This window comes from Anolis sagrei, chromosome 2, assembly GCF_037176765.1.
Source record: "Anolis sagrei isolate rAnoSag1 chromosome 2, rAnoSag1.mat, whole genome shotgun sequence".
NCBI classification, from domain to species: Eukaryota; Metazoa; Chordata; class Lepidosauria; order Squamata; family Dactyloidae; genus Anolis; species Anolis sagrei.
The window spans coordinates 169,105,064-169,116,486 of NC_090022.1; the positions used below are offsets into that span (position 1 = coordinate 169,105,064).

General features: G+C 46.0%; 1 protein-coding gene across 2 annotated transcripts in view; it reads right to left on the reverse strand.

The window, feature by feature from the left end:
• CARM1 (coactivator associated arginine methyltransferase 1) overlaps positions 1-8,977 on the reverse strand; it is a 66,952-nt gene extending 57,975 nt beyond the window's left edge. For both annotated transcript variants that reach the window (XM_060763472.2, XM_060763471.2), the window contains exon 1: positions 8,726-8,977. In XM_060763472.2, the coding sequence (XP_060619455.1) occupies positions 8,726-8,873 (148 nt within the window). In that variant the 5' untranslated portion in view covers positions 8,874-8,977. The remainder of the gene's footprint in view (positions 1-8,725) is intronic.
• Between the last annotated feature and the right edge of the window lie 2,446 nt (positions 8,978-11,423).

An 11,423-nucleotide genomic window follows, 5' to 3' on the forward strand; every position in this document is an offset into this window, starting at 1 on the left:
AACCACAAGCAGAAAGAAATTACATATATTAGAAACCAACACTTTCTCATAACTTTATTTTTCAGATCAACAGATTGGGCCACAGCAACGCATGGCAGGGAACGGCTAGTATTTAAATAAACCAACCACAGTCTATCAAAATAATAAGCTGCCTTTGGAGACTATCAGTTATGTTTCAATAAACTAGCATTTTACAATTTCGCAAGGTGGACTGAGTACTCTATTAAAATAAGATACAACTGTGGTGAATCAGCTTATGGACAATTTTTCCAGAGTATGTGCAGAAAGGGAGGAACATATTTCATGAACATCTCTATGGAAGACTGACTCTTCAAAAGTATTTTTTTAAAGGACCAAGATTTTTATAAAGATAAAATCTGCTTATGTGACCACAATTTGTAACCTCAAATATCACTGCAGCACAAATATGCATGTGAGCATTATGTGTGTATACGCTCCCATCATTAGATGGGCCTGCTCCATACATTAGCTTAGTAATGTATCCCTCTTGCTTTTTCCTACAACTCAAAAAAGCAACCCTCTAACTTCACTCAGACTTTTGTTTCCATTTCTATTCAGCACTTTCCCAAACCCTGAGGCAGTTAACAGACTGGCTGTCTTGGACATTATACTGCTCCAAGCCATCACTAAAGTGTGAGCTTGTACATCGCATTTTCCCACAACCAGCTTTCACATAATTTCTCAGACAAGCTCAACCAGTTTAAGCAAGCTCTCTGTAGTTAAGCAGAGTGTCCAATTATAAACCAGTTGAACCCCCTTGCCATACTACTTCTGTTGGGGATAGCTGCACCCATTATGATGAACACGTTTAATAATAGCTACATGCACCCAATAATGAGTAGATGGCTCAACAAAGTTTGAAGCAAGGGGAGGCTGGCCCTCTTTTGTTCCAACGTTTACTTCAAATTTCACCTAATTCATTATTAGAATGGCCATCCGCCAATAGTGAAAGGACCAAAGCAGTGACATCTCCAGCTCATCCCTTGTTTAAGTATCAGCCAGCATGTCAACGACTTAAATCAAGAAATAGTTCTCAAAGATCTACAGAGACACTCGCTGGAACACTCCAGCAAGCGAGAGTCCAAAAGTGGCAGGCTCAAACCCAGAACCTCAATCAATGGCTGATACCAAATGAGAGACTCTCTCCTGGGCACACAGAAAACTGGGCGACTTGGAAGGCGCTGAACAGGCTGCGCTCTGGCACCCCGAGATGCAGAGCCAACCTTAAGAAATGGGGCTACAAAGTGGAATCCACGACATGCGAGTGTGGAGAAGAGCAAACTACAGACCATCTGCTGCAATGCAACCTGAGCCCTGCTACATGCACAATGGAGGACCTCCTTGCGGCAACACCAGAGGCACTCCAAGTGGCCAGATACTGGTCAAAGGACATTTAATCAACTACCAAGCTTGCAAACTTTGTGTTCTGTCTGTTTGTTTGTTTGTTTTGTTAAAAATGTAATACAACTGTCTGGTTGCTCCTGACACGATAAATAAATAAATTAGAACGGCAAGGCTGTATCTGTTAACAATGTGGGGATAACATTGGCTAGGCTGTCCTTAAAGTCCGGGGTTTCGAAAACCAGTGTAGCATAGCAATACTGGCAATGGGTTCCGATATTCACATTGGTAAAGCAGCATGTAAGCAGCAGATGTTACAACACATCTGGTATCAAATAACTTACACTGCAATATTTATTTATTTATTATTTATTTATTTCATTTGTATACCGCTCTTCTCAGCCCATAGGCGACTCAGAGCGGTTAACAGCAACAGTTACGGCATACACAGTGCAAAATTATTGGACATTTAAAAGCAATAACCTAGCAAATTAATTAAACAGTAAACATCAATACAACAATATTTCCATAATAAAGCCAATGGCTTCTCTTCACATTTACCACAAATAGATATAGAACTACTTAAAGTCTCCCAGTGAATTGTCTCAGGATGCATCTACACTGACAAATGAATGCAGACTGACATAACTTTCAGTATCATCATGCAATACTATGGAATCCTGGGAGTTGTAGTTTGGTAAGGCACTGGCAGTCTTTGGCAGAAAAGGCTAATGACTAAGAAAACTACAACTCTCGTGGTTTCATAGCACTGAGTTGTAGCAGAAAAAGCAGTGGCAAAGTGCATTCATTCCAAAGTGTGGGTGCACCCTCTTTGGGAGACATTTCCCACAAGCAAGTGACACAGAAGGCCCTTCCAGGTGTTCTGCTTTAAACTGGATTAAATGAGTCCACACTGCCAGTTAATCTGGGAGAAACAGAAAACCTGGGATCTGATTCTGGGATATAGGGCCTGTCTGGAAGAGCCTATAGACTCAAATGTAAACAGTGAACCAGCCCCCCCCCCCAAAAATGCCAAGACTACCCATTATAGTTATCTGCAGCTGCCAAGCCTTCCCTTCAATCAAAGGAGCTGTATGAAAGCCTTCACATAGCAAGCAATAGCTTTTGCTAACTCTATAGAAACAAGACTTCCTCTTTGTGACACGTGCCCAGGTTTCTTTCCACTTTCCCTACAGTGCTGGAAGCCCCTCTTGTCTAAGCAGCATGCCTAGAGAACATGTTGCATTTGAAGTTTCAACTGCCTTGCCTTTATGCTGATTTAATGCAATTTGATACCACTTTAACTGCCATGACTTAATGCTATGGAATCCTTGGATGTGTAGTTTGATGAAGCACCAGCATTCCTTGGCAGAGAAGGCTACAGACCTTGCAGAACTACAATGCCCATGGTTCCACAGCATTGAGCCACGGAAGCTTAAGTGGCGGCAAACTGCATAAATTCTTCAGTGCAGATGCATCCTATAGACTCTTGGCAGCTTGGTGCCACAACCAAGTCTCTCCAATTTGGATGATGTTCCTAAATATCCCAAATTCTATACAATTTGGCTGGAATTGGCAGTGATTTAAACCTCACCGAAGACATAATCCATTCAGTGACTTCTGACTCTCACTCTCAGCTTCAGAACAACAGTACTAACAGGACCACATCTTAGTGAATTGTCATCAGGATTACAGGCAGTGATAAAATTTCAGTAGCGACACCAGTGATAACTTTCAGGAGTGAATTTCCCGATCTCCTCCATTCTTAATTATGTCGGTTGTAAGTCGGGGACTGTCTGTACTGAGATAATGCACTATGTAGCTAGGCACAGATACTATTACTTCTTACAAGAGTAGTTTTCCCTTGGCAGTTACAGCACTACTTGCATAAATAAGCACAATTTTAAAAGGCCATTTTGTAGCAAGGGTAAAAGTTCCACATCCCAATTCTCCAGTTTACAAATGGCTTTGTAGTACCTGCTTCCAATGTTCAGGGAAAGGCAGGTGAGTCCAAAGGTAACACTGAAGGATTTTTTCTAAAGGTGTTGGTTTACCATATTTTTTAAAACCCACCATTTCAGTTCTCACCTCATCTATCTGCTGACTCCATTGTATTGTTCTACTTTTATTCCATTCTCATCCTAACTCTTCTTAGAGTTACCTGTCTACTCCAATCCATTTCAACACTGTTGTATTGCTTTCTCTTCTAGCATTACAACAGGGATTCCCTACAGCCTTCACACCCTTGTAGTTTTATTTATTTATTTATATTTCAAACGTATATGCCGCCACTCCCCTAGGGCTCGGAGCGGCTTACAAGAACAAACTAAAATCTAACACAAATTAAACAACATATCAAAGATGAAAAGCCTGTTGAAACAAATATGTCTTACAAGCCCTGCGGAAAGCCGATAAATCCTGCAAGGATTCTGCCACTTCTGGTGGCAGAGTGTTCCATAGCGATGGTGCCACTACTGTGAAGGCTCTGCGTCTGGTTGCTGTTAGACACAAGGTTTTAAAACTGGGGACTTCCAATAAATCTTTGTCCTCAGAGTTGTTGTGTGGCTTCAAGTCATTTCCCAGCCATTGAGACCCAAAGGGTGATGTGGAGGCCGAGAGTGTATGACTGGCCTAAGGATTCGAACCCTGGTCTCCAGAGCCAAAGTTCAACACTAAAACCACTGCATTGGACCTTTCCAAACTGTGCATCGCAACACGTTATTGTGTTGGCCACATTGTGTAGGAGTCACGTGGAGCAATAATTTCATTATCTAACAAAATTTGAAAAATGTTCTCTTCCTGGCTTGAAAGTGTTATTCCTGTTTAATTGTGCGGTACTTACTTTGAAAGTAGTTGTTATACTCCAGAAACTTCATTTTTGTGGCTGCCACAAACTATGTTGAATTGGTTAAGATTCTCACATATTCATTGAAAAACTGTAATAAAATGTGCTGTAGGATGTTTCACAAAAACAAAGTTTTTGCAGCTTAATAAACTTTCTCCATGATTTTATGATATAATCAATTAGGAAATGACATTTATAACCCAGGAACAAAAATCCTGTTACATAGTGTTATTCATTAAAATAGAAATGAGGTGTTTGTGAGATGTGTTGTGTCCTATACATTTTGTCATTAAAATGTGTTGCCAAAACGACGCATGCCCCAAAAGTGTGCCACCAACATGTAGGGTATGGAGAAGGGCATGCACTACAAACCCTGTAGCAATCAGATAGTGACATGATGATTTAAAAAAATACCCTATTTACTCAAATCTAATGCTCACCTTTTTTCGCTAAATGACCTTGCCAAAATTAGAGTGTGGATTAGATTCACCCAATACAGTAATCTCAACACTGAGCCAACTGGGAAGCTGCTTTAGAAGCTGCACCTGGAGCTCCTCTTTGAGGGACTTCATCTGTAATTTAATGGCCACGGCTCAACGCTATGCAATCCTGGGATTTGTAGTTTGGTGAGGCATCAGCATTCTCTGGCAGCTCAAGATCTTGTAAAATTACAGCCCTCATGATTCTGTAGCATTGAAGGAAGGCAGTTAAAGTGGATTCATTCTACAGCACAGATGGAACTCAAGTGTTTCCTTTCCTTTGCTGAACGCTTTGGTGTCCTCGCACTTTTGTTTATAAAGAGGGAAATCTTAAAAGGCAGCAACTGTCGTGGTCCAATGACAAAGGGTGCACTTTCGGCCGCCGCAAATTACATTTGGCAACTACTCTTGGTCCCGCCTTCGTCTCAAGTACGTTTGGCAGGGACGAAAGACAGGGCCTTCTCAGTGGTGGCCCCTCAGCTATGGAACACCCTCCCTAGGGAAATCAGATCTGCTTCCTCCCTCTTAACGTTTCGGAGGCAAGTTAAAACATGGCTGTTCGAACAAGCGTTTACAAATGCAGAATAGCTAATATAGGAAATCGAACGATTTGACAATGGAACTGGACAATGCTTGATAATAATGAGACGCTAATGATGTTGTTTTTATTGCTTTTGTGGTGTTTTATATTGTTTAATGTTTTAATATGTATTATGTTTTTATATGTACTGATTTGTTGGAAACCGCCTTGAGTCGCCTATTGGCTGAGAAAAGCAGTATACAAATACAATAAATGAATAAATAATATATATATATATATATATATATATATATATATATGGATGGTTTCAGGGTTTTGAACATTGGGGTGCGCATTAGATTTGAGGGCATAAAATATGGGAAAATTGGGAGTCCCCAAAGGGGAAGTTTTCACACGTGTGGCATCACAAAGCACCGCAAAACCTCACCCCCTACCAACTCCAGAGATCCCTCCGTTCTGAGGACCAAGATTTATTGACCTTCCTCTGTCGGTCATCTGGAAGCTCAATTTGGTACAAAATGCAGCTGCTCGGCTTCTTGCGGGAACTCCGATGAGATGCCACATAACACCAATCTTACTACAGCTGCATTGGTTACCAATTGAGCACTGGATCACTTTCAAAGTGATGGTACTTACCTTTAAGGCCTTGCATGGTCTGGGACCGATGTACCTGAGGGAGCGCCTCACCCCCTACCAACCCCAGAGATCCCTCCGTTCTGAGGACCAAGATTGATTGGAAGTCCCCAGTGTCAAGACCTTGCGTCTAACAGCAACCAGACGCAGAGCCTTTACACCAGTGGCACCATCACTCTGGAATACTCTGCCACCTGAAGTCTGTGCCTTGCGGGACTTATCAGCTTTCCGCAGGGCATGTAAGACATACCTGTTTTGACAGGTCTTTGATCTTTGATATTGTTGTTTTCAAATTGTTTTTAAATTGTGTTAGATTTTAGCCTCTTCTTGTAAGCCGCTCCGAGCCCCAGGGGAATGGCAGCATGTAAGTTTGAATAATAAATAAATAAATAAATAAATAAATAAGAAACGCCTGATTGTGGGACATTTCTTAAAGAGTATAACGCTTTATAACGCTGTATGTATTGTTATGTTGTTGTTTTATTGAGGCCTTGGCCTTTGTAAGCCGCATCGAGTCCTTCGGGAGATGCTAGCAGGGTACAAATGAAGTTAATAATAATAATAATAATAATAATAATAATATAAACTGTTTTGGGACCAGACTTGGCGTCATATGGACCGGAGATCATTTTAATCTAACAAACGCGCCAGCTGCGCCCGTACCTTGGGAAGTCTGACTTGGCCACGGTAGTCCACGCTCTGGTTACATCCCGTTTAGACTACTGCAACGCTCTCTACGTGGGGTTGCCTTTGAAGACGGCTCGGAAGCTCCAACTAGTCCAACGTGCGGCAGCCATGATACTAACAGGAGCGGAGCGCAGGGAGCATACAACTCCTTTGCTGCACCAGCTCCACTGGCTGCCGATTTGCTACCGGGCTCAATTCAAAGTGCTGGCGTTGGCCTTTAAAGCCCTAAACGGTTCTGGCCCAAGCTACCTATCCAAACGTATCTCTGCCTATGAACCCACCAGGACTCTAAGATCTTCTGGGGAGAGGCCCTGCTCTCGATCCCGCCTGCATCACAGGCACGGCTGGTGGGGACGAGGGACAGGGCCTTTTCTGTGGTGGCCCCTCGGCTGTGGAACGCCCTTCCCATGGACATTAGATCAGCCCCTTCGTTAATGGTGTTTCGAAGAAAACCAAAAACCTGGCTGTTCGAACTGGCGTTTAGTTAAACAATTGCAATGTACACGATTGTACATTGCACGATTCTAGTTACAAGACGTTAATGTGTTGTGATGGATGTGTCATTTTGTATATTATGCTGTTAATGGTTTTTAAATTTTGTATGCTGTTGGATTTGACTGTGTGGATCATAATAAATTGTGGCAAGTTCTTGGTGGGATGGGCATCCCAAGCCACCTTGTCTCTCTCCTGAGGAATCTGTACAAGGACCAAGTAGCAACAGTTAGAACTGACCACGGAACAACAGACTGGTTCAAGATTGGGAAAGGCGTACGGCAAGGCTGCATACTCTCACCCAACCTTTTTAACTTGTATGCAGAACACATCATGCGATGTGCGGGGCTTGATGAATGCAAAGCTGGGGTGAAAATTGCTGGAAGAAACATTAACAACCTCAGATATGCAGATGACACCACTCTGATGGCTGAAAGTGAGGAGGAGCTGAGGAGCCTTTTAATCAAGGTGAAAGAATAAAGCGCAAAAGCTGGGTTGCAGCTAAACATAAAAAAAAACCAAGATTATGGCAACAAGAATGATTGACAACTGGAAAATAGAGGGAGAAAATGTGGAGGCCGTGACAGACTTTGTATTTCTAGGTGCAAAGATTACTGCAGATGCAGACTGTGGCCAGGAAATCAGAAGACGCTTACCTTTTGGGAGGAGAGCAATGTCCAGTCTCGATAAAATAGTAAAGAGTAGAGACATCAGACTGGCAACAAAGATCCGCCTAGTCAAAGCCATGGTATTCCCTGTAGTAACCTACGGATGTGACAGCTGGACCTTAGGGAAGGCTGAGCGAAGGAAGATTGATGCTTTTGAACTGTGGTGTTGGAGGAAAGTTCTGAGAGTGCCTTGGACTGCGAGAAGATCCAACCAGTCCGTCCTCCAGGAAATAAAGCCCGACTGCTCATTGGAGGGAAGGATACTAGAGACAAAGTTGAAGTACTTTGGCCACATCATGAGGAGACAGCAAAGCCTAGAGAAGACAATTATGCTGGGGAAAGTGGAAGGTAAAAGGAAGAGGGGCCGACCAAGGGCAAGATGGATGGATGGCATCCTTGAAGTGACTGGACTGTCCTTGAAGGAGCTGGGGGTGGTGACGGCCGACAGGGAGCTCTGGCGTGGGCTGGTCCATGAGGTCACGAAGAGTCGGAGACGACTGAACGAATGAACAACAATGCTGTTGGATTGACTTTTGCTCTTGTTGTAAACCGCGTTGAGTCGCCTACAAGGCTGAGAAGCAAAGTAAATAAATAAATAAAATGGGTTCAAATGGGATTTGAGGGGAATCGCCTCCTGCCATAAAAGGGTGGATCTACACTGCCATATAAACCAGTTCGAAGCAAATTATTTGGATTGTGTGGGGGGCCAAAGGGAGGACCACCCAGAGCCTGGGATTGCAGGAGGCGTTTCTGAGGAGAAAGAGGATGGTGAAGGGGGAGGGAGGGGGCTGAAGGCCTAGCAGCTCCTGAGCCGCACTCTGCACATGCTCAGAGGCTCCCCACGCGCCCTTTGTGTGGAGAAGAAAGAAGCGCCGAGGAGGGCGAGGCGGGAGGCTCCCACCCAGCCGCCCTTCCTTCCCTTCTTCCTGCCTTCCTTCCATTCATTCTCCTGCTTGCCTGCCCGGCTCGCACGCTGCCCTGCCGGCCTGTCCCCGGGAACCTGGGGCTGTGGACTCACGGCTGTAGAGGGCGAGGCAGGCGGCTTCGGGCGCCGTGCGGGCCTCGAGGCGGAGCGCCTGCTGCTCCTGGTGCCGCTGGATCTCGCCGTTGGCGTCGCCGATAGTCAGGAGCCGCACGCCGGGGAAGACCGACACCGCCGACGCCATCTTGGCATCCCAGGCCCGCTCCTCCGCGGCGAAGGCGGACCAGGCAGCAGCAGCAGCAGCGGCGGCGGCGGCGGGAGGAGGACGAGGAGGAGCGGCAGCCGGAAGCGCCTCGCGCCGCTACTTCCCGGCTGCGCCGCCTCAGCCCAGAGGGGCGCCCTCTGCCGGCCGGGAGGAGCAACACAAGGAGGCCGCAAGAGAGCGAGGCAGGGAGGGAGATAAGGAGGCACGCGCCTCGCTCCTGCTCTCCCGTCCCGCGAGCGCCCCCTGGCGCTGGACAGGAGCACGGCGTTTCCGCCAGAGCCTGAGCCACGCTCAGAACTCACCCACCCTCTCAGTGAATGGAAGGCAGGAGAAGGGACAACACACGGAAAGATGTGATCATGGACTCATCACAGAGCCTGGAACCTCAGGTTTCAGCGGTGACCAGGGGAGCATTATTATTATTATTTATTATTTATTTATTTACCTTACTTATATACCGCTGTTCTCAGCCCGAAGGCGACTCACAGCGGTTCACAACAAATACGAACAGCAAAAATTCAGTGCTACAGTATAAAAACAGCCAACAACCCAACACATTACACAATTAATAAACAGTTACTACAATACCCATTCACTGTCGTCTCGTCATCAAAAACATGTTCCAGATTCATCATCCATTGTTCCATTCCAGTGTTCATTAACCAATCATTTGCACTAATTATTGCAACGCCTGCTCAAACAGCCACGTCTTCACTTTTTTGCGGAGTATCATTAGAGATGGTGCTAGTCTAATGTCCGTAGGAAGGGCGTTCCACAGCCGAGGAGCCACCACCGAGAAGGCCCTATCTCTCGTCCCCGCCAGCCGAGCTTGAGAAGCAGGCGGGATCGAGAGCAGGGTCTCCCCGGAAGATCTCAAACTCCTGGTGGGTTCATAGGCAGAGATGCGGTTGGATAGGTAGCTTGGGCCCGAACTGTTTAGGGCTTTATAGGTTAACGCCAGCACTTTGAATTCAGCCCGGTAGCAGATCGGTAGCCAGTGGAGTTGGCGCAACAGAGGAGTTGTATGCTCCCTGCGCTCCGCTCCTGTTAAAATCATGGCTGCCGAGCGTTGGACTAGTTGGAGCTTCCAAGCTGTCTTCAAAGGCAACCCCACGTAGAGAGCGTTGCAGTAGTCTAAACGGGATGTAACCAGAGCGTGGACTACCGTGGCCAAGTCAGACTTCCCAAGGTATGGGCGCAGCTGGCGCACAAGCTTTAGCTGTGCAAATGCTCCCCTGGTCACCGCCGAAACCTGGGGTTCCAGGCTCAGCGATGAGTCCAGCGTCACACCCAAGCTGCGAACCTGCGTCTTCAGGGGGAGTGCGGCCCCATCCAACACAGGCTGTAACCCTATGCCCTGTTCGGCCTTGCGACTGACCAGGAGTACCTCTGTCTTGTCTGAATTTATTTCAATTTGTTCGCCCTCATCCAGACCGTCACAGCGGCCAAGCACCGGTTCAGGACCTGGACATTATTAACTTTATCATTATTAACTTTGTATTGTCGAAGGCTTTCATGGCTGGAATCACTAGGTTCTTGTGGGTTTTTTCGGGCTATATGGCCATGTTCTAGAGGCATTTCTCCTGACGTTTCGCCTGCATCTATGGCAAGCATCCTCAGAGGTAGTGAGGTCTGTTGGAATTAGGACAATGGGTTTATATATCTGTGGAATGGCTGGGGTGGGGCAAGGAGCTCTTCCCTGCTGGAGCTAGGTGTGAATGTTTCAACGGATCACCTTCATTAGCATTTGAAGGCCTGACTGAGCCTGGGAAAATCCCCTGTTGAGAGGTGTTAAGATGTGCCTGGTTGTTTCCTCTCTGTTGTTTTGCTGTTGTAATTTTAGAGTTTTTTAAATACTGGTAGCCAGATTTTGTTCATTTTCATGGTTTCTTCCTTTCTGTTGAAATTGTCCACATGCTTGTGGATTTCAATGGCTTCTCTGTGTAGTCTGGCATGGTGGTTGTTGGTGTGGTCCAGCATTTCTGTGTTCTCAAATAATATGCTGTGTCCAGGCTGGTTCATCAGGTGCTCTGCTGGACCACACCAACCCCCCCCCCCCCCCCCCCGAATCGAAATCCTGGCTACGGGCCTGATGTAAGGCATGGCATCCAGGCAGGAGGAGAGGGGACAACACACGGAAAGGTCAATTGGGTATGCCTTGACAACACTCCCGGTGAAAAGGCTCAAGGAGACATTCCACTTTCTTACGTTGAGGAATTTCCCCCTGTAGGAGATTTCAGCCTCTTATTTGTTTATTTAAAACTTTTGAATCCCTTTTGAATCTTCTCTACCTCCATGTTGTGGCTGTAGCGTACCTGGATTTCAGTAAGGCCTTCGACAAGATCCCCCTTGACCTTCTGGCAAACAAACTAGTCCAATGTGGGCTAGGCTAAACTAGGTTAGGTGGATCAGTAATTGGTTAAATGGACGAACCCAGAGGGTGATTCTCCCCAATGCTTCCCCTTCATCCTGGAAAGAAGTGACGAGCGGAGTGCCACAAGCGGGGTTCCGTCCTGGGCCCGGTCCTGT